The 26,761-nt window shown below is 45.6% G+C and overlaps 1 protein-coding gene across 1 annotated transcript in view; it reads right to left on the reverse strand.

The window, feature by feature from the left end:
- LOC145348094 (H-2 class II histocompatibility antigen, A-U alpha chain-like) overlaps positions 1-26,761 on the reverse strand; it is a 76,934-nt gene that overhangs the window by 48,412 nt on the left and 1,761 nt on the right. Inside the window, exons 2-3 of the mRNA XM_080196236.1 lie at positions 8,798-9,046; positions 1,298-1,579 (exon numbers count right to left, since the gene is read on the reverse strand). Of these exons, the coding sequence (XP_080052362.1) occupies positions 1,298-1,579; positions 8,798-9,046 (531 nt within the window). The remainder of the gene's footprint in view (positions 1-1,297; positions 1,580-8,797; positions 9,047-26,761) is intronic.

Consider the following 26,761-nt stretch of genomic DNA (forward strand, 5'->3'; position numbering starts at 1 on the left):
TCTCTGTCCCATTGTATCGCTGCACCGGGACAGGACCTATCCAGGGATAATGGTAGTGTCTAGAGTGTTACCTGTAAGGTATGATTCCATGAGAATGACTCTGTCAGGCTGTTGCTTGACTAGCCTGTGAGACAGCTCTCCCAATTTTGGCACAAGTCGCTAGAGGTTAGTAAGAAGGACTTTACAGGGTCGACAGGGCAGGGTTTCCCATTGTTATTCCGGGTGCCTGGGTCAATGCTGGGTGGTGTGTCTGGTTTCATTCTTTATCCAATTTTCTGAAGTTATGTGATACAACTAAGTGGCTCGCTGGGCCTCTTTAGAGTCAACCACACTGCTGTGTGTCTGAAGTCACATGTAGGTAAGAGTGGCAACAGACTTCCTTCCCCAAGGACGTTAGTGAACCAAATGGGTTTTTACGTCAATTAACAATGATCTCATGTCATCATTACACTCTTAATTCCAGATTTTTACTGAATTCAAACTTCACCATCTGCTGTGGTTGGGTCTCTGGATTACTAGTCCAGTGACAAAACACTATGCCACTGCTTCTGCACACCCAAAAAGAAGTCTCACAACACCAGGTTAAACAGCACCAGGTTAACAACTGGTGTTATGAGACTTCTTACTGTGTTTACCCCAGTCCAACGCCTGCATCTGCATATCATCTCCACACCCAATCCAGAGATTATTATTACCTTTGCAGTTCACCAATGAGAATAATCCAAACCAAATACTTCAAAATATATAGAACATACAACACAGAGAAAAAAAAGTCCCAAAATGTAATAAACACATATTGCACCTGGCCTGATACTGACTTTTATTCTGTTGTGCTACACACATTTTGAACACAAGGGAAGTTCAACACTGAACAGAGATTCATTGCTGACAATTACACAATGAACCATTTATTCTCATTCTCTGTAGACCAAGATTTGATTTAATTATAGATGTTGAGATATTTATTGGATTCTAATTGTAAGCCCAATCTAATATCCCTATTAACCATACTCACTCAACAGCCAGTTAAATTAATTATCCATTCTTGGAGGTGGAAAAGCATCAGTTGAGGCCTTTCAAGAATGAGACAAGGGGAGGGATTTTATGGCCTCGCTCATTCCAAAACCGTAAAAATCCACCCGAGATCAACAGACCTTCCCATTCTCCACCACTCGCCTGCTCCAATCTCTGTCGTGGGCAGGGCAAAAACATTCCAGCCCTGAACTCTGACTCTTACACAGCATCTTACATAAACCAATTCTGAAACCAACTCCCAGATAATCAAATCCAAACTCACCCCAAAACACAGTCGCTGCCTCCTCCAGACCCTCATGTTCCACGTGACAGGAATACATGTCTCCAGGACTCGGGGTGAATTGCAGGTATGTGAATCTCTGGAAGGAATAATCCTTCTTTATATAATACTCTGTGATGTTGATGCCATTCGTCAGTTCTTCATTGTTCTTCCTAAACTTCATGGTGATACGTGGAGGGTAGAATCCATCAGTCAGACAGATCAATGTGTTGGGCTGTCCCCATTCTACTGAGACTTCAGGGTACATGGCAATCTGAGGGGCAACTGTGAACAGAGAAAGGACACAGCATGGGTACAATTAACCAATGTGACGTAGCAAGGTAAGCAAAATATAACAGATAGACTGTGCAATGTGGAAAACTTACAATGAGCGACTATAATCAATTCCTAATCAGTAGAAGACTATCAGTTCAGATCAGAAATTAGACTACTTCAACATGCAGGGGAGAAATAACTAAAGAAAGAGTTTAGATTTTTAAAGCCTCTTGTCTCATCCTCCGCACATCCTCACATTCCTTACAAACGATGGTTTCCACTTGTTGTATAAAGAACAAACAAAATTACAGCACAGGAACAGGCCCTTCAGCCCTCCAAGCCTGCACCAACCATGCTGCCCAACTGAACTAAGATCCCCTACCCTTCCGAGGACCATATCCCTCTATTCCCATCCTATTCATGTATTTGTCAAGACACCCTTTAAATGTCACCATCATATTCGCTTCCACTATATTCCCCGGCAGCGAGTTCCAGGCACCCATCACCCTATGTAAAAGACTTGCCTCGTACATCTTGTTTAAACCTTGCCCCTTGCACATTAAATCTATGTCCCCTAGTAATTGACTCTTCTACCCTGGGAAAAAACTTTGACTATCCACTCTGCCCATGCCCCTTATAATCTTGTAGGCTTCTATCAGGTCACCCCTCAACATCCGTCATTCCAGTGAGAACAAACCAAGTTTCTCTCCAACTTCTTCTCACAGCTACTGACCTGCATACCAGGCAACATCTTGGTAAATCTTTTCCGTACCCTCTCCAAAGCCTCCACATCCTTCTGGTAGTGTGGCGACCAGAATTGAACACTATATTCCAAGTGCGGCCTAACTAAGGTTCTATAAAGCTGCAACATTATTTGCCAATTTTTAAACTCAATACCCCGGCTGATGAAAGCAAGCATGCCATATGCCTTCTTGACTACTTTTCCACCTGCATTGCCACTTTCAGTGACCTGTGTGCCTGTACACCCAGATCCCTCTGCCTGTCAATACTCTTTAGGGTTCTGCCATTTACTGTATATTTCCTATCTGTATTAGACCTTCCAAAATGCATTAGCTCACATTTGTCCGATTAATCTCCATCTGCCATCTCTCCGCCCAAGTCTCCAATCAATCTATATCCTGCTGTATCCTCTGATGGTCCTCATCGCTATCCGCAAATCTACCTACCTTTGTGTCATCTGCAAACTCACTAATCAAACCAGTTATATTTTCATCCAAATCATTTATATATATTACAAACAGCAAAAATCCCAGCATTGATCCCTGAGGAATGCCACTTGTCACAGCCCTCCATTCAGAAATGCACCCTTCCACTGCTACCCTCTGTCTTCTTTGACCGAGCCAGTTTTATATCCACCTTGCCAAATCATCTCTGATCCCATGCAACTTCACCTTCTCCACCAGTCTGCCATGAGGGACCCTGTCAAAGGCCTTACTGAAGTCCATGTGGACAACATCCACTGCCCTACCTTCAATCATCTTTGTCACTTCCTCGAAAAACTCGATCAAGTTAAGAACATAAGAAATAGGGGCAGGAGTAGGCCATCTAGCCCTTCGAGTCTGCCCTGCCATTCAATAAGATCATGGCTGATCTGAAGTGGCTCAGTTCCACTTTCCCGCTTTCTCCCCATACCCTTAATCCCCTTGTCTATCAAAAACCTATCTACCCGTGACTTAAATATATTTAGCGAGGTAGCCTCCACCACTCCAATGGGCAGAGAATTCCAGAGATTCACCACCCTTTGAGTGAAGAAGTTCCTCTTCAACTCTGATCTAAACTGCACCCCCCCTTACCTTGAGGCTGTGCCCTCTAGTCCTGCTGTCCTTTCTAAGAACATAAGAACATAAGAAATAGGAGCAGGAGTAGGCCATCTAGCCCCTCAAGCCTGCCCCACCATTCAATAAAATCATGGCTGATCTGAAGTGGCTCAGTTCCACTTTCCCACTTTCTCCCCATAACCCTTAATCCCCTTGCCTACCAAAAACCTATCAACCCGCGTCTTAAATATATTTAGCGAGGCAGCCTCCACCACCTCAACGGGCAGGGAATCCCAGAGATTCACCACCCTTTGAGTGAAGAAGTTCCTCCTCAACTCCGTTCTAAACTGCTCCCCCCCTTATCTTGAGTCTGGGCCCTCTAGTCCTGCTGTCCTTTCTGAGCGGGAAGAATCTCTCTACCTCTACCCTATCCATCCCCTCCATTACCTTATATATCTCTATAAGATCCCCCCTCATCCTTCTAAACTCCAACGAGTACAGACCCAGTCTATTTAATCTCTCTTCATAGTCCAACCCCCTCATCTCCGGTATCAGCCTAGTGAACCTCCTCTGCACGCCCTCCAAGGCCAATATATCCTTCCACAAGTGCAGCGACCAAAACTGCACAGAGTACTCCAGCTGCGGCCTCACCAGTGCCCTGTACAGTTGCAGCAAGACCTCCCTACTTTTATATTCTATCCCCCTCACTATAAAGGCCAAGTTAGTGAGACATGACTGCCCCTTCACAAAACAATGTTTTGTGAAACAATGCTGTTTCTCGCTAATACGTCCACTTATTTCCAAGTCGTAGTAAATCCTGTCTCAAGGAATCCTCTCCAATAATTTCCCTACCACTGATGATCCGTCCTGTAATTACCTGGATTATTCTTGCTACCCTTCTTAAAAAGGAACAACATTGGTTATTCTCCAATTCTCTGGGACCTCCCCTGCAGCCAATGAGGATACGAAGATTTCTCCCAAGGCCCCAGCAATTTCCTCCCTTGCGTCTCTCAGTATTCTGGGGTATATCCCATCAGGCCCTGGGGACTTGTCTACCTTAATGTTTCACAAGAACCCCAATACCTCCTTCTTTTTGATCTCAACATGACTCAAACTATCTACACACCCTTCCCAGACTCATTTCCACCAAGTCCTCTTTGCTGAAGTGCAAGTGAAATTTCAGTCCTGGCCTGCTACTGAAACGGAAATCCTGATTTCCATATTGCAATCAACTCCACAACGCTGGAAATCTTAGGCTGGGAGATGCACGGAGGCTGTGACGCCTGGAGGGAAGCCCGCAAAACTGGCTCTACTGATGTCTCCCAGCCTACTGCATTGTTTGAGCAGTGCAGCAGACTGGGACAATCAGCCCTCTGATTGCAACTTCAATTCCTGCCTATCGCAATAATTGTCAAGAATCTAATTCTGCTTCGACTGTCTTTTGAGGAAGAATTCTAGACACACTCAGCCCTGAGGAGAAAAGTTATCCTCATCTGTCTTAAATGAGTGACCCTTTACTTTTAAACAGTGATCCTTGGTTCTTCGACAAGACATCTTTTCCACATTCACCCTGTCAGTACCCTTCAGGAACTTAAGAACTTTGATCAAATCACGTAAACTTTTCTAAACTCCAGCATGGCCTTTTGAACCTTTCCTGCTATTAATCTTGTAAAACTTTTCTGAACAGCTTCCAATACAGGTATATCTTTCCTTAAATAAAAGATACCGTCCACAATGTTTCAGACGTGATCTCGTGTGTGGCCTGTATACTGAAGCATAACATGGTAAAAAGTCTGACAACACCAGACTTTTTACTGCGTTTACCCCAGTCCATCGCCGGCATATCCACATCAAGCATAACATGACCAGAGTACTTTATAAATAGAAATTCTTGTAATTTTTGCATCCAATTTTTCTTTTTGAAAAGTGGATGTTGGATAAATACAGTTGTTAAATGGTTTATATATATATGGTAATAGGGTTTGATCTCTGGAGTCACTGTGATAAAGACATCCCACTAAAAATGATCATTTTCAATATTCCCCAGAAACCTGCTCCTAGTTACAAACCCCCAATGGGATCAAGGCCAGGATTCTCTCAAAACACAGCTAAGTGCCCAAAGGGTAAGAAACAAGAGTATTTCCCACCTGTTTGTGGATCATACTTGCCAGAGCAAATCTCCAACACCGCGAAACAGAGGCTGCAGTTTTACCGGATCACTCCACCCATCAATGGATGGAGTGAACCAGTAAAATTGCACAAGAACAAAGAAGCCAGGATCATGCCTGATTTTCTCAGCTCTTGCAATCTTACTGGCACCAGATTTCCAGCACGGTCAGTCTCTCACCCATTTCCAGCAAGAGGTTGAATAATTATTTAAATGTACTTAAGTAGCACTTTGCGTCTGTTTAATAAGCCTGGCGCTCAATTGTCCAGGATCACTTTATGGCCTTGCCAGAAGAAGTTCTTCCTGAGAAAAACACCTGTCCCCAATGAATGGGAAACAGTCATGTTGCCCTTACCGGTAGAACCAGAGGCCATTGATCTGTGAAGGAAGGGGGGGGTGGTTCTGTTGCTGCTCTGCAGGCACTCAGTGAGGTGGGGGGGGGTAGAGCTCACTACTGCTCTGCCTATGATCGGTGCGGTGGGGGGGGCAGTAAAATGGGGCAGCGAAGGCTATATTTTCAGGTGGTGTGGGGCTCGCGATTGGGTAGGGGGATTCTTTGATACCATCTGCAGCATTAGAGGGCTGATGGCTTTCCTTTTCTCTGTCAGGCCTCTGCTGTTGCAATCACGCACATGCAGTCACAGAGATCTGCACATACATAATAGCTCTTTTGCTGCCTGATCAGGCTGGCTGGCAACTTAAGACCGACCCACCCACTGCTTCCAGTAGCTAGAAATAGTCTAGCCCATTTTTCTTCAAGCACTATCTGCATAAAATTGTTAGTAAAAACTCACCCAAAAACAACAGCCACTCTCCCATGTTCATGGTAGCTGGAATTGCAAAATTCCATGCAGAGTGTCTCAGGGGGATTCATGGCAGTAATTGGTGGTGGGGGGGAGACCTCATCTCACTGGAGGGTTGTAAAGATTTACAGCATGGAAACAGACCCTTCGGCCCAACATGTCCATGCCGCCCAGTTTTTAACCACTAGTCCTAATTGCCCACATTTGGCCCATAATCCTTCTATACCCATCTTAACCCTGTAACTGTTTAAATGCTTTTTAAAAGACAAAATTATATCTGTCTCGATTACTGCTTCTGGCAGCTCGTTCCAAACATTTATCACCCTCTGTGTGAAAAAATTGCCCCTCTGGATCCTTTTGTATCTCTCCCCTCTCACCTTAAACTTATGCTTTCTAGTTTTAGACCCCCTATCTTTGGGAAAAGATATTGACTATCTACCTCATCTATGCCCTCATTATTTCATGGATCTCTATAAGATTACCCCCTCAGCCTCCTGCGCGCCAGGGAAAATTGTCCCAGTCTATCCAGCCACTCCTCATAACTCAAACTATCAAGTCCCAGTAGCATCCTAGTAAATCTTTCCTATACTCTTTCTAGTTTAAGATCCTTTCTCTAATAGGGTGACCAGAAGTGTACACAATATTCCAAGTGTGACCTTACCGATGTCTTGTACAACTTCAAGACGTCCCAATTCCAGGATTCAATGTTCTAAAACCAAGCATGCCAAATGCCTTCTTCACGACCTGTGACCCATTTTCAAGGAGCTATGAACCTGCATCCATAAATCTTTGTTCTATAACTCTCCCCAGTGCCTTACTATTAACTGAGTAAGTCCTGCACTGGTTCGGTCTATCAAAATACATCACCACCTCGCATTTATCTAAATTAAACTCCATCTGGCAGTCATCAGCCCATTGATCAAGATCCCATTGCAATTCTAGATAACCTTCTTCACTATGCCCCCAATCTTGGTGTCATCCGCAAACTTACTAACCATGCCTCCTATATTCTCATCCAAATCATTGACATAAATGACAAATTACAGTGAAAGTAGCACCGATCCCTGAGGCACACCGCTGGTCGTAGGCCTCCAGTTTGAAAAAAACCCTCTCCAACCATCTTCTGTCATCAAGCCAATGATTCTAACGAGTTAATGTTAACAGTAGTCCAGGCATAAAACAGGGTCTTTCTAAGGGCCCAGAGAGATAGAGATATCTGTAAGACATGCAGTGTGCCTATGGGAAAGATTTAGTTACAGAAGGTCTCTAGCAACATAGCAACCAAAAAATAGGCTTAGCCAAGTGGGAAGAGGTCTGGAATTAAATGGACAAATCAAATATTATTGTATCAAGTGGCATATTGCTGAGATAATCTGTATTGTATTGGACTGACATGTTAACACTAAATGAAATTGAATCTAAGCTAATGAAGGGGTGTATCTTAGATAATAGAATACAGTTGTTCTATAATTTGGCTGAATGTATCAGATCTTTGGAGTGGTCTCATAATGCTGAATCTGGGCCATCTGACCCTGAAGTCTTCCCACAGCCATAGGATAATGTATCGTCTGCCTGTGTATTTTTTTTGTGCTTAAATAAATTTTGGTTACACCTTTTGAACAGAGACTTTGCCTTTTGCGAGTTTTTCAAATAGAATCTGAGTTTTTAGAAATCTGCCACCATTTTAAAAGAGAAATTCCCGCGACAGTCCCTAATTAGTTCTTGCCTCTCTAAACACCTGTAGATCTTCTCAGCATACCTTCTAACAACTTACCCATTAAAATGTTAGGCTCACCAGGCTGTAGTGTCCAGGTTTTTCCCTGCAGCCCTTCTTAAACAAAGGCACAGCATTTGCCAGCTTCCAATCTTCAGGCACCTTACCTATAGCTGCTGATGACTCAGATATCACCGCTCGGGGGCCCACAATTTCCTCCCTAACCTCATGCAAAATCCTGGGATACATTTCATCAGGTCCCAGGGATATATCTACCTTGGGGTGTTTTAGATTCCCAGCATTTTCTTTTCTGTAATATGAGGCTGGCAGTATAGCACTGAGTGAGCCACTGTGCATGTTCTGATCCCAGTGCAGAGAGTGGCATATGTGTACTGACCTCTTTCCCATCCCCAACCACCAAATCACTGGCCTGCCAGACTGCCCCCTCCACTCAGCCCTGACCTCAGTGAGCTCTGATCCAACATCCTTGCTGATGCCCAGTGGCAGGGTGGCACTGCCCAGGGACACCGCCTTGTTCCTGATCTCCCAAAGGAGGAACAGAGAGCCTCAATGGTCTTTCCTTTAGCCCCAGCCTTTACTGGGGAGCTGCTGTAAACCCCCCTGGGGTGTGTCCGGGTAATGGGACTGATTTCCATATTGTATCAGCGCCTGGGAGACTGGGCTGTGTCCCGGACTGGGGAGGAGCCGCGGGACTGAATCCAGTCCCGGTCCCCGGGGCTCAGGGGGGTGAACCCGGGCACTCACCTCTCGGTTCCGCGGTTCCGTTCCAGCGGTCCTTCAAAACTTTTAAATTCTGTTTCTGGACGGCGATTTGAGCTGAGATTGCCTCCTCTCCTCCCCGCATTGCGAGGTGCTGGAACTCGGGAAGCCGCCCCACCTCCTTCTTCAGTTTAAAATCCATGTAGAGAACCTCATCCCCGTCCACCTCCAGATCAAACTGTTTATCCGGAAAACCGTCCTGAACCACATAGACCTGGACTTCCTCATGTACATCTGTGTGTGAGAGAGAGACAGGGTTAAAATTTACATCTCACCCAGAGAAACTTAAACATCATTAAACCCAAATAAACCGAGTGAAACAATCATCCCAGAGCTGGGACACAAACCAGATTAAACTCATAGAACAACCACATTCCCTCCTTTCATTGATAAATACTCAGGTCACCAGCTCCTCACTGTGTCCATGGCCAATCCGATATGTACCAGTCAGGGGTCAGAATTGGGCAGAAGGGACTTCACTGGTGCATTCTGGGAGAAGTCAGACCAGCAACATCCACCACAGAGGAGGAGATCTGGTGTCAAGGAGCGGTAAACCTGAAACACTACATTAGCATTTCCCTCCCTCACTCCTCCTCTGACCACTCAAGGTCGACCTGGAAGGCAGGATGTCAGAATCCATGAGGAAAGGCATCATTACCCTCATCTCCAAGCAGAAGGGGGAAAGGGAAGAAATTCGAAATTGGCGACCCATTTCACTATTGAATGTGGATTATAAACTTCTGGCCAAAGTCATCGCCAACCGGGTCCAGTCTGCTCTGGGGTCAGTGATCCATCCTGATCAAACCTGTGCTGTACCCGGCAGGAAGATCTCTGATACCTCGCGCTACTCAGGGATACGATTGCCTACGGGCAGGACAGGCAAGTGGATACGTGCCTCATCAGCCTAGACCAGGAGAAGGCGTTTGACAGAATATCGCACAGCTACATGATGGATGTGCTCTCCAAAATGGGCTTTGGGAAGGGAATCCGCTATTGGATCCGGCTGCTCTACACAGACATCAGTAGCTCAGTTTCAATCAATGGGTGGGAATCAGAGAGGTTTCAAATCAGGTCTGGAGTCAGACAGGGCTGCCCTCTCTCCTCCGTCCTTTTTGTGTGTTGCATTGAACCCTTTGCCCCGGCCCTCAGAAGCAACCCAGGGATCAAAGGGGTGACAATCCCAGGCTGCGGAGGCACGCAGGTCAAAGCCTCCCTGTATGTGGATGACGTGGATGACGTGGCTGTCTTCTGCTCGGACCCCTCGTCTGTTCGCAGGCTCCTCCAGGTCTGGGAGGAGTTCGAGCTGGCCTCGGGAGCCAAAGTCAACCAGGGTAAGAGCGAGGCCATGTTCTTTGGGAACTGGGCTGACAAATCCTTTGTCCCCTTCACCGTCAGGGCAGATTACCTGAAGGTGCTGGGGATATGGTTTGGAGCGGCAGGGGCTTGCGCCAAAAACTGGGACGAGTGCATCACAAAAGTGAGGCAAAAATTGGGCTTGTGGGAGCAACTCTCCTTCTCTATCACCAAAAAAAGCCTAATCATCTGGTGAGAGGTACTGTCCGTGTTGTTGTACGTGGCGCAGGTGTGGCCTATCCCTGCGCTGCAGCAGTGACGCTGGCCATCTTCAGGTTTATCTGGAGATCAAAGATGGATCATGCCCAGAGGGAGGCGATGCACAAATCTCCAGAGAACGGAGGGAAAAATGTTCCCAATGCCGCCCTCATTCTGATGGCCACCTTTGTGTGCGGCTGCATCAAGCTGTGCGTAGATCCTCGGTACGCTAATAACAAGTGCCACTTTGTTTTGAGGTTCTACCTGTCCCGAGTGTTGCGGAGGATGGGTCTGGCCACACTGCCACGGAACGCTCCGAGTAGTTGGACCGTCCCGCAGCACCTGTCCCTCATGGAGAAATGTTTCCACAAACACACCTTTGACCACACGGCGATTAAGCAGTGGTCAGCGCGTACTGTCCTTGGGACCCTGAGAGAAAAGGAGACGGCGGATCCTGTTAGATGGTTCCCTGAGCAGACTGTCAGTGTCATCTGGCAGAACACCTCATCACCAGAACTGACAAACAAGTACCAAGATCTGGCTTGGCTGGTGGTGAGAAGGGCACTCCCCGTCAGATCCTTTATCCACGCTCGAGGTCTCAACAGCACCTCACACTGCCCTCGAAGCGGCTGCGGGGCTGATGAGACGGTCACACACCTCCTTGTGGAATGTGCCTTTGCAAAGAAGGTCTGGAGTGAGATGCAGTGGTATTTGTCGAGGTTCGTCCCCAACAGCTCGGTGACGCAGGACTCTGTGCTCTACAGGCTGTTTCCAGGGACGCACACCGAGACAAATATCAACTGCTGCTGGAGGGTCATCAACTCGGTGAAGGACGCACTTTGGTCCGCCCGAAACTTGCTGATCTTCCAGCTGAAAGAACTGTCCTCAACCGAGTGTTGCAGACTGGCACATTCCAAGGTCCAGGACTATGGACTGAGGGACGCGCTCAAGCTTGGAGCAGCCGCTACAAAGGCACAATGGGGAAAGGCCACACTGTAAGGCCTTTGGCGGGGGCAGACAGAGGGCCCGGGAACTGTAGAATACCGTCAGCCTGCGTAACTGTGTGCCAATCTGAGAAATAACGGCACACAGTAAAACCTACTGAATGTATATAGTTTCAAGTACTGAAATGTAATGAACGTAATGCCTTGTAAATAAGCTTAGTAAAGTATTGTAAAAATGACTATCTATTTTGCACTGTTTGTAATTATCCGATCTGTCGTTTTGCAATGGCTTATTTGAGAGTTTTTTTTATGAATAAAGTATATTTTTGAAAAAAAAAGCCACTGTCTTGGGCTTGATCTACATGATCCAAGCTGATTGGAGTAGGCATCGCACCTCCTCCAAGGCCGAGATGCCACTTTTTAAAAATTGCTTCAAATGAAGCTGAAATGTAACCTAATGACTTCAACCAACTACAGCATGTCGATACTACACTTGATCTTAGCCAAAAGGCCAAGTGGATCAGGAATATCTCACTTGCTGACACTCTGAATTGGACTTTGATTGGATTGAATTGAATATATAAACAAAAATAAAGCCACTGTGAGAAGGTAAAAGTGAAAGGAAGTGTTTTATAAATTTTCTCAAATAATTTAATTGGTCCTCGAAACGTCGGTCATTAGGGTTAAGTGCTGCACTTGTGAGATGTGGGAGATCTGTGAAGGTTCTAATGTCTCAGACGGCCGTGTCTACAGGAAATGCACCCAATTGCAGCTCCTTACAGAGTGCATGGATAGGTTGGAGCAGCAGCTGGATGCACTTAGGAGCATGAAGGAGGCAGAAAGTGTCATTGATAGGAACTTTAGAGACATGGTCACACCAAAGGTGCAGGTAGATAGATAGGTGACTGCCAAAAGGGGCAGGTAGTCAGTGCAGGAATCCCCTGTGGTCATCACCCTCTCTAACACGTCTACCGTTTTGGATACTACTGGGGGAGATGGCTTATCAGGATAACAGCAGCAGCAGCCAAAGCAGCGGCACCATGGCTGGCTCTGTCATTAAGCACGGAGGGACAAAGAGGACTAGAGCAATAGTTATAGGGGACTGGATAGTTAGGCATGCAGACAGGTGTTTCTGTGGACGTGAAAGAAATTCCAGGATGGTATGTTGCCTCCCTGGTGCCAGGGTCCAGGATGTCTCTGAACAGACAGAAAGTATCCTGAAGGGAGAGGGTGAACAGCCAGAGGTTGTGGTACGTATTGGTACTAATGATATAGGCAGGAAGGGCGATGAGGCCCTGCAGCAGCAATTTATATAGAAAGTTAAAAAGCAGGACCTCTAGGGTTGTAATCCTAGTGAGGCTAGGAATAGTGAGGCTAGGATAATGCAACTCAACACGTAGCTAAACAGCTGGTGTATTAGGGAAGTTTCAGATATCTGAACCATTGGAGTCTCTTCCATGGCAGATGGGACCTGTGCAAAAAGGATGGGTTGCATCTAAACTGGAAGAGCACAAATATTCTGGCCGGGAGATTTGCTAGTGTCACACGGAAGGAGTTAAACTAGTTTGGCACGGGGGTGGGAACCAAAGCAAATGTGAATTAGCTGAAGGGGAACCAGAGAGTAGGGCCAGTAAGACTCAGAGAAACAGCAGGCAGGGAGGGGGTTGCTAATCAAAGAGGGTCTGGTGGACTGAAGTGCATTTGTTTCAATGTGAGAAATGTGATAAGTAAGGCTTAGAGCTTGGATTAGTATGAGGAACTATGATGTTGTTGCTATTACAGAGACTTGGTCAAGGGAAGGACAGGATTGGCAGCTTAATGTCCCAGGATACAGATGTTTCAGGTGGGTTAGAGGGGGATGTAAAAGGGGTGGGGAAATTGCACTATTGGTTAATGAGAATATCACAGCTGTATTCCGGGAGGACATCTCAGAGGGTTCATACAGCGAGGCAATATGGGTTGAGCTCAGGAATAGGAAAGGTGTCGTCACAATGTTGGGGCTTTATTTTAGGCCACACAACTGCCAGTGGGAGATAAAGGAACAGATGTGAGTGGCAGATTTTGGCAAGGTGTAAAAGTAACAGGGTTGTTGTGTGGGAAATTTTTACTTCCCATATATTGACTGGGACTTGCTAGGGGTGTGGATGGGGCAGAGTTTGTAAGGAGCATCCAGGAGGATTTCCTGAGACAGTATGTAGATAGTACAACTAGGGAAGGGGCCATACTGGACCTGGTATTGGGGAATGAGTCTGACCAGGTGGTCAATGTTTCAGTACGGGAGCAGTTCGGGAACAGTGACCACAATTCAGTAAGCTTTAAGGTACTGATGGATAAAGATAAGCGTAGTCCTCAAGTTAAGGTGCTAAATTGGAGGAACGCTAATTACAATAATGTTAGGCAGGAACTGAAGAATGTAGATTGGGGGCAGATGTTTGAGGGCAAATCAACATCTGGCATGTGGGAGGCTTTAAGTGTAAGTTGATAGGGATTCAGGCCTGACACATTCCTGTAAGGATGAAGGATAAGTATGGCAAGGTTTGAAAACCTTGGATAACAAGAGATATTGAGAGCCCAGTCAAAGAGAAAAAGGAAGCATTTGTCAAGGCTAAGAGGTTGGGAACACACGAAGCAAATGTGGAATACAAGGAAAGTAGAAAGAAACATAAGCAAGGAGTAAGGAGGGTTAAAAGGGTCATGAAAAAGCATTGGCCAGCAAGATTAAGAAAAATCCCAAGGCTTTTTATACTTATGTATGGAGCACGAGGTTGGCCAGGGAGAGGGTTGGCCAACTCAAGGACAAGGAAGGGAATCTACTTGTGGAGCCAGATGAAATGGGCAAAGTATTAAATGAATACTTTGCATCAGTATTCACCAAAGAGAAGGACTTGATGGATGATGAGTCTGGGAAAGGATGTGTAGGTAGTTTGAGTCATGTTGAGATCAAAAAAGAGGAGGTATTGGAGTTCTTGAAAAAAATTAATGGAGACAAGTCCCCAGGGCCTGACGGAATATACCCCAGAATACTGGGAGAGGCAAGGGAGGAAATTGATGGGGCCTTGAGAGAAAAATCTTTGTAAGCTCACTGGCTACAGAGGGGGTCCCAGAGGATTAGAGAATAGCCAGTGTTGTTCCTTTGTTTAAGAAGGGTAGCAAGAATAATCCAAGTAACTACAGGCCGGTGAGCCTTACGCCAGTGGTCGGGAAATTATTGGAGAGGATTCTTCGAGACAGGATTTATTCCCACTTGGAAATAAGTGAACGTATTAATGAGAGGCAACACGGTTTTGTGAAAGGGAAGTCATGTCTCACAAACTTGTTCGAGTTTTTTGATGAAGTGACAAGATGACTGATGAGGGTAAGGCAGTGGATGTTGTCTACACGGACTTAAGTAAGGTCTTTGACAAGGTCCCTCATGGCAGACTAGTGCACAAGGTGAAGTCACATGGGATCAGAGGCGAGCTGGCAAGGTGGATACAAAACTGGCTCGGTCAAAGAAGACAGAGGGTAGCAATGGAAAGGTGTGTTTCTGAATGGAGGGCTGTGACAAATTGCGTTCCTCAGGGATCAGTGCTGGGACCTTTGCTGTTTGTAATATATATTAAGTGATTTGGGGGAAAATGGAACTGGTTTGCTTAGTAAGTTTGCGGACAAAACAAAGGTTGGTGGATTTGCAGATAGCAATGAGGGCCATAGAGCAGGATATAGATCATTTGGAGACTTGGGCAGAGAGATGGCAGATGGAGTTTAATCCGGACAAATGTAAGGTAATGCATTTTGGAAGGCTTAATACAGATAAGAAATATATAGTAAATGACAGAACGCTTAAGAGTATTAATAGCAAAGAGATCTGGGTGTATAGGTACACAAGTCACTGAAAGAGGCAATGCAGGTGGAGAAGGTAGTTAAGAAGGCACACGGCATGCTTGCCTTCATTGACAGGGGCATTGGGTTTAAAAATTGGCAAGCTATGTTGCAGCTTTATAGAATCTTAGTTAGGCCACACTCGGAATATAGTGTTCAGTTCTGGTCGCCACACTACCAGAAGGATGTGGAGGCTTTGGCGAGGGTACAGAAAAGATTTACCAGGATGTTGCCTGGTATGGAGGGCATTATCTATGAGGAGAGGTTGGAGAAACTTGGTATGTTTTCAATGGAACGACAGAGGTTGAGGGGCAACCAGATAGAAGTCTACAAGATTATGAGAGGCATGGACAGACTGGATAGTCAGAAGCTTTTTCCCAGGGTGGAAGAGTCAATTAATAGGGCGCACGAGTTTAAGGTGTGAGGGGCAAGGTTTAGAGGAAATGTACGTGGCAGATTTTTTACACATTGAGTGCCTGGAACTTGTTGGAGGTAGTGGAAGCGGATATGGTGGTGACTTTTAAGGGGTGTATTGACAAATACGTGAATAGAATGGAAATAGAGGGATATGGTCGTCGGGAGGGTAGGGGATTTTATGTCAGTCGGGCAGCATGGTCGGTGCAGGCTTGGAGAGTTGAAGGGCCTGTTCCTGTGCTGTAATTTTCTTTGTTCTTTGTTAACCTCTGATTAAATTCCTGCCTGGATTTTTATTGGAGTGGGGATGTATATCATGGTGGGCTGCCCGTCTTGCTTTGTCCCTGAGTTTGGTTTATTTGGTTGACATGAAAAATATTGCCAGTTGCTGGAAGGAATGGGATGTACATCAGGGTCAAATCCAGAATTGTCCAGAGCTCACCATCCAAACTGAGGATGACAGGCAGGACTCCTGGCGCTGGAGGAACCCTCTCCCTCCACTGGCTGGGCTGTGACTGGGATTTGCCAATTTTGATTAAATGTATTCCTGGAGGTTTCATTTAATCCCTAAGCTCCAGTCATCAATTAGCCAACACACCCATCCCTTTTACCCACAGCCTTCCTACATCAATTGGAAAACAAAGAGACTCATTACACAACTGGATAATGCATGATTGTCAGCCAAACAGCACCTATAGCTTCTCAGCCTTTTGGCTGGGATCAGGTGTCAGATCAGGTCTAGGATGGGGTGCAGTACCTTATCTTTTTAGTTTAGATCTTGTTTGTCTTTCTTGTGGGGACCATGAATTGGATATTCAATTTGGTTTTGGAGCAAACAAGGAATGGATTTGGGTCTGCCCGGTCCACTCTGAGCATTGGCTTTGTAACTTTTAAGATGGAGGAAAAAAATCATAGAATCCCTGTAGTGCAGAAAGTGGCCATTTGGCCCATTGAGTCTGCACTGTCTCTCCGAAAGAGCATTTTACCCATGCTCACCCCTCTCCCCCATCTCCTATGCATTTAGCATGGTTAATCTATCTAACCTACACATATTTGGAGTGTGGGAGGAAACCCACACAGACATGGGGAAAACATACAAATTCTGCACACAGTCACCCAAGTCTGAAATCGAACCTGGGTCCTGACACTGCGAGGCAGCAGTGATAACCCACACCTCCACTGTAAATATTTTTTAGCACAAAACAAAAACTGAAAATCCTACATGAACTCAGCATGTCTGGCAGCATCTGTGGAAAAACAGTTAATGTTTCAGATCCAAATGAATCTAAACTTTATCCAGTTTCTCATGGGTTTTTCTAGCATTTTCTGTTTTTGTTTCCGATTTCCAGCATCTGCATCTGCAGTAATTAATCTTCTTAATGTCTGGTAAGGAGAAACATTTTAACAATGTCTCTTATTTAATATCCTTATGATTTATCTGTACACAGCAGCATTCTGGGGATTGATGTTCAATTCCCAGAGACTTCAGACCAATTCTGCAATTTGTCATTTTCATCACCCAGAATGGTGATCCCATCGCATACTCCCCCCACCCCCCCCCCCATCTACCGCCAGGAAGCTGCCACCTTTGTATTTAGTCACTGCGAGGGGTAGGGAAGATGGCAGGAGAGGGGCGTGGGGGTGAGTGGAGGCAGGGGAGTGGTTGGTGGATCATGGCCTTAACAAACACCTTAATTGGCTTAATAAGTTACCTATTAAGTGAACATGTTCTTAAGATAGTCAGTTATTTGATTTATTATTGTCACATATATTGGTATATAGTGAAAAATATTGGTTTTTACACGCTAGGAAGTCTCACCGCACCAGATTAAAGTCCAAACCGTTTATTTGGTAGCACAAGCCACTAGCTTTCAGAGTGCTGCTCCTTCATCAGTTGAGTGGGATTTCAGTTCACAAACAGGGCATATAAAGACACAAACTCAGTTTATAAAATAATGGTTGGAATGCGAGTCTTTACAGGTAATCAAGTCTTAAAGGTACAGACAATGTGAATGGAGAGAGGGTTAAGCACTGGTTAGAGATGTGTATTGTCTCCAGACAGGACAGTTAGTGAGATTTTGCAAGTCCAGGTAAGTCATGGGGGTTACAGATAGTGTGACATGAATCCAAGATCCCGGTTGAGGCCGTCCTCATGTATGTGGAACTTGGCTATCAGTGTCTGCTCAGCGACTCTGCGCTGTCGTGCCGCCTTGGAGAACGCTTATCCGAAGATCAGAGGCTGAATGTCCGTGACCGCTGAAGTGTTCCCCAATAGGAAGAGAACACTCTTGCCTGGTGATTGTCGAGCGATGTTCATTCATCCGTTGTCGTAGCGTCTGCATGGACTCCCCAATGTACCATGCACTAGGACATCATTTCCTGCAGCGTATCAGATAGACAACATTGGCCGAGTTGCAAGAGTATGTACCGGGTATCTGCTGCATAGTGTTCTCACATGAAATGATGGCATCCATGTCAGTGATCTGGCATGCCTTGCAGAGGTTGCCATGATAGGGTTGTGTGGTGTCTTGGTCACTGTTCTCCTGAAGGCTGGGTAGTTTGCTACGGACAATGGTCTGTTTGAGGTTGTTTGAAGGCAAGAAGTAAGAGTATGGGGATGGCCTTGGCGAGATGTTCATCTTCATCAACGACATGTTGAAGGCTCCGGAGAAGATGTCATAGTTTCTCCGCTCCGGGGAAGTACTGGACGACTAAGGGCAGTCTGTCCGCCATGTCCCGTGTTTGTCTTCTGAGGAGATCGGTGTGGTTTTTGCTGTGGTGTGTCGGAACTGTCAATCGATGAGTCGAGCACCAAATCCTATACTAATGAGGGCATCTTTAAGCGTCTGGAGGTGTCTGTTGCGATCCTCCTCATCTGCTCAGATTGTCAGCAGCAAACTACCCAGCCTTCAGGAGAACAGTGACCACGATGCCACAACAACCTCTGCAAGACATGCCAGATCATCGACACGACGCCATCATCTTACGTGAGAACACCATTCACAAAGTACATACTCTTGCAACTCAGCCAATGTTGTCTATCTGATAATGCTGCAGGAAAGGATGTCCCGAGGCAGATGCTATGACAATGGATGAATGATCACCACTTGACAAATCATCGGGCAAGAGTGTTCTCTTCCTGTTGGGTAGCACTTCAGCGGTCATGGGCATTCGGCCTCTGATCTTCGGGTAAGCGTTCTCCAAGGCAGCCTTCACGACACACAACAACACAGTCACTGAGCAGAGACTGATAGCCAAGTTCTGCACACATGAGGATGGCCTCAACCGGGATCTTGGGTTCATGTTGCACTATTTGTAACCCCCGGGACTTGCCTCGGCTTGCAAAATCTCACTAACCGTCTGGCTGGAGACAATACACATCTCTTTAACCTGTGCTTAACGCTCTCTCCACTCACATTCTCTGTACCTTTTAAGATTTGATTACCTGTAAAAACTCACATTCCAACCATTATCTTGTAAATTGAGTTTATGTCTTTATATGCCCTGTTTGTGAACAGAACTCCCACTTGTCTGATGAAGGAGCAGTGCTCTGAAAGCTAGTGGCTTTTGCTACTAAATAAACCTGTTAGACTTTAACCTAGTGTTGTTTGACTTCTTACTGTGTTTATCCCAGTCCAAAGCCAGCATCTTCACATCATTTTACACACTATACAGGCAAATTGGGGAACATTGTCAGTGAGATCAGTCTAATCAGCTATATATTAATGGGATCCAAGGCTGTAATAATTAAAATCTCTTATCTGTGCTTTTTTTAATTCATTTGTGGCACATGGGTGTCACTGGCTGGTCAGCAATTATTACCCATCCCTAGTTGTGCTTGAGAAGGTGGTGGTGAGCTGCCTTTTTGAATCGCTGCAGTCCATGTTCTGTGGACTGACCCACAATGCTATTCGGGAGGGAATTCCAGGGTTTTGACCCAAGACAGTAAAGGAACAATGGATGTATTTCCAAGTCAGGATGGTGAGTGGCTTGGAGGGGAACTTGCAGGTGTTGGTATTCCCAAGTATTTGCTGCCCTTGTCCTTAGAGATGGAAGTGGTCGCGAGTTATGAAGGTGCTTTCTAAGAATCTTTGGTGAATTGCTGCAGTGCTGCACTGAACATCAGTGGTGAAAGGAGTGAATGTTTGAAGATGCGGTGTCAATCAAGTGGACTGCTTTGTCCTGGATGTTGTCAAACTACTTGAGTTTTGTTGAAGCTGCACCCATCCAGACAAGTGGGGAGGGGTATTCCATCACTCTCCTGACTTGTAACTTGTAGATGGTGGATAGGTTTTGGGGAGTCAGGTGAGTTACTCGCTGCAGTATTCCTAGCCTCTGACCTGCTCTTGTAGCCACTTTATTTATGTGGTGAGTCCAGTTGAGTTTCTGGTCAATGGGGATACAATAATCCAGCCAATGCATGTTCGCACGTGGGATTTTTGTCCCATCTTCTGAGTGTAGACTGATTATTCTATTGAGACAAAACCAATTATAAAACAACAAACTGGCTTAATCTCCAGTTACTAATTAACGAATCTGTCCTCAGAGAGAATCAAACTGAACCTTTGATATAGGCCGAGCTTTAAGTTAGTATTTCCTGAAGTATCTCTAATCTTAGTTCTATGATTAGAAAACAGACCGTTTACCTTCAGTAGGCGCACAAACTGGATCACAATATCAACAGTATTTAGGTGAAAAAAGTTGAGCTTTACTTTAAGTACAAAATGGAGCTGTACAATCTCCAGTGCAACATGGCCTTGCCCACATGGGAATGGGCTAGCAATCTCCAGCCACCAGAGGGAGTAACTTTCCTTCTGTAGCTGCCAAAATCAAGATCATCATATTGGAAGAAATCTTTTGGCATGAAAATAAATTTGAAGCTAATATAGGGTTATGGAGAGCACTGACAAGGGCTGTTGCTATAGAAGCCACCTCTATATGAATAATAAATATTTCTCATTTCAAACATGTATTCTGATTTCATAAAATGGATGTGATTTATTTTTCATGACATTTTGTGAAGCTTCAGTCAAAGATGAAATACAGCTGGCCCTTCCAGGAGAGGTATTAAACAATAGTTCCACTGAGAGCAGTTATGTTATTGTAACATAATAAATGTAAACAAAATGAGAATTCCATATGGTGTGATTTGATTTATTGTCATATGTATTAGCATACAGTATTGTTTCTTGTGTGTGTACAGACAAAGCATACCATTCATAAAGAAGGAAATGAGACAGTGTAGAATGTAGTGTTACAGTCATAGCTAGGTTGTAGAAAGGATCAACTTAATGCAAGATAGGTCCATTCAAAAGTCTGACAGTAGCAGGGAAGAAGCTGCTCTTGAGTCGGTTGGTACGCGACATCAGACTTTTGTGCCCTTTTCCTGACAGAAGAAAGTGGAAGAGAAAATGTCCGGGGTGTGTGGGGTCCTTAATTATGCTGCCTGCTTTGCTGAGGCAGCAGAAAGTGTAGACAGAGTCAATGGATGGGAGTCTGGTTTGTGTAATGGATTGGGCTACATTCACGATCTTTTGTAGTTTCTTGTGGTCTTGGGCAGAGTAGGAGCCATACCAAGCTGTGTAACAACTAGAAAGAATGCTTTCTATTGTGTATCTGTGAAAGCTGGTGAGAGTTGCAGCTGACAGGCCAAATTTCCTAAGTCTTCTAAGAAAGTAGAGGTGTTGGTGTGCTTTCTTAACTATAATGTTGGCATGGGAGGACCAGGACAGGTTGTTGGTGATCTCAACACCTAAAAACCTGAAGCTCTCGACCATTTCTACTTCGGCCTTGTTGATGTAGACACGTATATTCTCCACTACGCTTCCTGAAGTCGATGATAATCTCCTTTGTTTTGTTGACATTGAGGGAGAGATTATTGTTGTTGCACCAGTTCATCACATTCTCTATCACTTTCCTGTATTCCATCTTTGATTGAGAACCGACCCACTATAGTGGTGTCATCAGCAGACTTGAAAATCGCGTTGGATGATCGTGGAGGAAGTGTTGTTGCCTATCCTTACTGATTGTCATCTGTGGGTTAGGAAATTCAGAATCCAGTTGCAGAGGGAGGAGCCAAGGCCCAGGCTATGGAGTTTGGATGTGAGTTAGGCAAACACTTTACAATGATCGACCACCTTCCAGGTACTGGGGTTTATATCCAAAGACATTAGTATATATCCTGAAGTATAAAATCTTACAGCTGTTTCAGGAGATATCTTTATGAAGTGGAGCTTAAAAAATAAGCTCTGAGGCTCATGGTACATGTAGATTTTAAAAAACTCTTAAGGGCGGGAGTTTCGCTTGCTATGCCAGTATTAATTGCCCATCCATACTTGCTCTTGAGAATCATAGAATCATACAGTACCTACAATGCAGAAGAGGCCATTTGGCCCATTGAGTCTGCATCTAGTCTCCAACAGAGCATCCTATCCAGGTCCTATCCCTCTAACTCCATGTATATCCCACTAATTCCCCTAACCTACACATTTTGAGGTACTAAAGGACAATTAGGCATGGTCAATCAACTTAATCTGCACATCTTTTGTTCTGTGGGAGGAAATGCACACAAACACAGGGTGAATGTGCAAACTCCACACACAGCCACCCAAAGCTGTGATTGAACCTGGGTCCCTGGTGCTGTGAGACAGCAGTGCTTACCAGCATGGTGCTGAGTTGCTTTCTTGAATCACTGCAATCCCTGAGGTGCAGGTGCACCCACAGTGCTGATAGGAAGGGAATTCCAGAATTCTGACCCAGCGACAATGGAAGAACAGCGACATATTTCCAAGCCAGAGTGGTGAGTGGCTTGGAGGGAAATCACTAGGTGGCGGTGTTCCCAGGTATCTGATACCCTTGCCTTTCCAGATGGCAATAACCATGAATTTGGAAAGTTCTGTCTAAGGAACCTTGGTGAATTCTTACAGTCCATCTTGTAGATCGTACACGCAGCTGTCACTGTTCATTGGTGGTGGAGGGATTAGATGTTTGTGGATAGGATAGCAATCAAGTGGGCTGCTTTAACCTGGATAGTGTGAGCTTCTTGAGCATTGTCAGGGCTGCACTCATCCAGGCAAGTGAAAAGTTTTCCACCAAATGCTTGACTTGTGCCTTGTAGATGGTGGGCAGACTTTGGGATGTCAGGAGGTGAGTATTCGCCACAGAATTCCCAGCCCCTGACCTGCTCTTGTAGCCCCAGAATTTATATGGATAGTTCAGTTTCTGGTCAATGATAACCCCCAAGATGTTGATAATATTGTATTTAGTTATGGTAAGGCCATTGAATGTCAATGTGATGGTTAGATCCTCTTTTGTTGGAGATGGTCATTGCCTGATACTTGTGTGGCACAAGGGCTGTTGCTATAGAAGACACCTCTATATGAATAACAAATATTTCTCATTTAAAACATGTATTTTGAATTTACAAAATGGATGTGGTTTATTTTTCATGACATTTTGAGAAGCTTCTGTCAATGACAAAATCCAGCAGATTCTGGTGGGAGAGGTGTTAAGAAACAATAGTTCTACTGAGAGCAGTTATGTTATGAGCAGTGGTCGGGAACAGGATGGTTGCCAATGCCAATTTGATGAATAGAGTCATACAACTTCAAGTTGATAATGCAGGTGGCAAGTAGACACAAGGGATTTCTCAGGGTCAAATGCAAGTCACGTGGGCTCAGTTCAATAGGATTCATCCTCCCGTTTCATGTCTAGTGTCTAATGTTATGAGGCAGCAGGAGGGGGGAGTACATCCTTAATTTAGTACAAATAAAATCCCATTATGTCATGATTGTATTGTCCCTGAACTCCCGGGTGGTAGTAATGCCTCCAGTCCCACCAGTGACATCATCTCTAGTCCCCATTGCTGGGAACTAGCTATAATCCCCACTGGTGTGCGCCTCCTATGGTGAGACTGGAGAGCCAAGCGTGCCCAGACAACAGCATCCTGAGCTCTAAAAGGACTTAAATAGGATAATGCATATGTAAACCAGCCTTGTGCTGTTCCCTGATATGAGGCTGATTACACAAAATAAATGCTGGGGAGATTGGCAACCTGCTGGCCATCAGGCAGAAATTAGACCTTTAGGGTGGCATTTCATCTTTTTTTGTCTAAGTACCAGGCAGACTTGAAACTGGAAGAGTTTCCAATCCTTTTATTGGGCATGTTTTGAGGCTCCCCCTCACCTCTATATGCACTCTGCCTGCAAAATTTTGAGTGAGTCTGATTCTCGCTGCAGAAACTTGTGGGTGGGGCTTAATGCGCCTGAAACCCTGCAGCTCTGACAGGAGCCTCCAACTGCACATGTGCAAAAAATAAAATGAAATAATACAACTCTCCTGACAGATCCCTCCCAGGCCAGATAATGCCTCCCCCCGACACCCACAGACATTGGACACCACCCCCCCAACATTTTGACCTCCTTACCTCTTCCCCCCCAACCACTGATCACAGGCAGAGTGGCAGTGCCCTCCTCCCCACAGCTGCCCATCAATACAGTGCCCTCCCCCATCCTCCTCCAGTCACACACACCAGAATTTATGCGGTAGTGACTAAATACACTGTTGTTTGAAAGGTCCTGATGCTCCAACACTGCTATTTCAAAGGGCTTCCAGCACAACCCCACCTGGAAGAGTTCAGCGTGCACTAGGACCCAGCGACTTTCCCAAGACCCAAGGTCAGTGCTGAGACCTGGGTCTGTGCTGCAAATCGGACATCGGACACTTTGATCAGTAACAGCAGCCACCAACCCCCCACATAGTCGCAGGGCCCTCCTGACCCAAAACGCAACATGGCCACCACAAAAAGATACCCTGTGAGTAGCACAGGGCCATCGGACACTAGGCACTTACCTCCTCACTAACCCTCACTGATGGAATGCCAGAATCTGACTTTTATAGAGCATGTCTGTTCCAGACCGATGCAGTGGTAAAGGGAGACATGCTGGTAAATTGTGATGTGCTGCCCACTAATTAAATTGAAATGCATGCAAAAATATTTAAATTGATGTTGCCCCCGATCGTGTGGATTTTTTTGACCTTGATAAGAAGGGAACTGGAGCGAAAATGGACTCAGACCACACTCATTGCCTCATGCCTAATTTTAACACTTTTTTTCGTGCCAGAGTAGTGTAGCGGTAAAATCATGCCCAGCATTTGAGTCAATGAGTAAAGAGTAATATTTGCAGCTTACTGTAGCAGCCAATATCAGGACAGATGTGACAAGCTGATGACCCCGTTTGACCTTTACACAGAAACGATGGGTCAAGGATTTCCATGGTGATTCTGACATCTTCAGGCCAAGCAAAGACTCCAGGTTTTCAAGGATCTCAAATTGTTATTACAACTCCACAGATTTGTTCCTGACACACTGAGGGCAGCGATATTTTCATTGTGTAGATTGTACACATCTCACATTAACACTTCCTGATCGGGACTCCTTCAGCCACTTAGGATAATTCACTGATTCTCCGTAACTCTGAAAATCCAGACCTTTGTGTCCCTCCCGGTCTCCTCTCCCAATGTCCCTCCCTCTCCCCCTTTACTTTCTGTTCCTCTCTGTCTCCCACTCCTTTTACTCTCTGCCCTTCTGTCTGTCTGTCTCTCTCTCTACTCTCTGCTCCTCTCTGTAAGTCTCCCATTGCTCTTTATTGTCTGCTCGTCTGTCTTCCTTTCTCTCTCTCCTGTATACTCTCTGCTCCCCTCTCTCTCCCCCTGCCCCAATCTTCTTTTTCCTCTGGTTTTCTCTATCTATCCTACTCTCTGCTTTACTCTCCGCTCCTCTCTCTCTGACTCTCCTACTTTTCCCTTTACACTCTGCTCCTCTCTGACTTTCCTATTCTCCCCTTTCTCCCCTTACTACCAGCTTTAATGGCTGTTTCTCTCTGTCCCATTTCTGCTCACCATTTATTTGTTGTTTTTATTGCTCCATGGAAACGGCGGGGTGTCCAATCCACACAGGATTTCCCAGTCTCCCTCCCCTTCCCACCTACTTGTCAATTTTCCACTCAATCTCCCAACTCCCTTAAAACCCAACCTCCCGGTTCCCTGCAGTCCTGACTTTTGTGTCCTCCCCCACCCCCTGCCACTCCATAGAATCATAGAATCCCTACAAGTACAGAAAGAGGTCATTTGGCCCATCAAGTCTGCACCGACCACAATCCCACCCAGGCCCTACTCCCATATCCCTACATATTTACCCACTAATCCCTCTAACCTAATGCATCCCGGGACACTAAGGGCAATTTTTAAGTATGGCCAATCAACCTAACCCGCACATCTTTGGACTGTGGGAGGAAACCGGAGCACGTGGAGGAAACCCATGCAGACACAGGGAGAATGTGCAAACTCCACACAGACAGTGACCGAGCCGGGAATCGGACCCAGGTCCCTGGAGCTGTGAAGCAGCAGTGCTAACCACTGTGCTACCGTCCCTCCACTCCACTGATGTTACAACTCAGGACACTCTCCTCCCCCACCCCAACCCACCCCTCCTCCCACTGCATAACCCTTTCCCCCACATACCCCTCCCCCACAATCTCCCAACACCTTCATTCTCCCTGACCTGAATTTGCCACACTTCTGATTTTCCCACCCCAATCTCCTAACTGCTCCAAACTGTTTCACTTCTGCCTGAGTCTAATTGTAAATGTATCTTCAGGCTTCTTTTTCCTGCTGCAAACTCCTTAACCCTTTCACCCCCCACCCCCCCATCCCCAAGTCTCCTCCCCCTCACCTCCAACAAGTGAGAGGAGTTTATGGATTTCTTTGTCACTAAGATTATTACCTTCCCACCAGCTGCCTCTGCCACTTCCTTCCCTTTCACTAGCCTGCCCGGATAAACTTCCATTAATATTCCCTCCTGGCTGAGCCCTGAATTCACATCTTCTCTCCTATCTCCCCTCGTGCCCTCTCTGAGCTCATCTTATCCACGAGACCCCCCTCCTGTTCCCTCGACCTTATTCTCACTGAATCACCCAACTTCCCCTCCTGCTCCCCATGTTCACCGATATTGTTCACCGTTCACTCTCTCCAGATTTGTCCCTCTCTATTTAAATTATATCATCAAAAACACCCTCCTGACCCTTTTCCAATCGGGTTCTCTCACAGTACTGAAATTATTCTTATCAAAGTCCACAAACAATATCGTATTTGACTGTGACAAAAATGAACTTCCTCATCC

The sequence above is a fragment of the Carcharhinus amblyrhynchos genome, chromosome 9 (assembly GCF_965287045.1).
Source record: "Carcharhinus amblyrhynchos chromosome 9, sCarAmb.v2.hapA, whole genome shotgun sequence".
In the NCBI taxonomy this organism is placed as follows: Eukaryota; Metazoa; Chordata; class Chondrichthyes; order Carcharhiniformes; family Carcharhinidae; genus Carcharhinus; species Carcharhinus amblyrhynchos.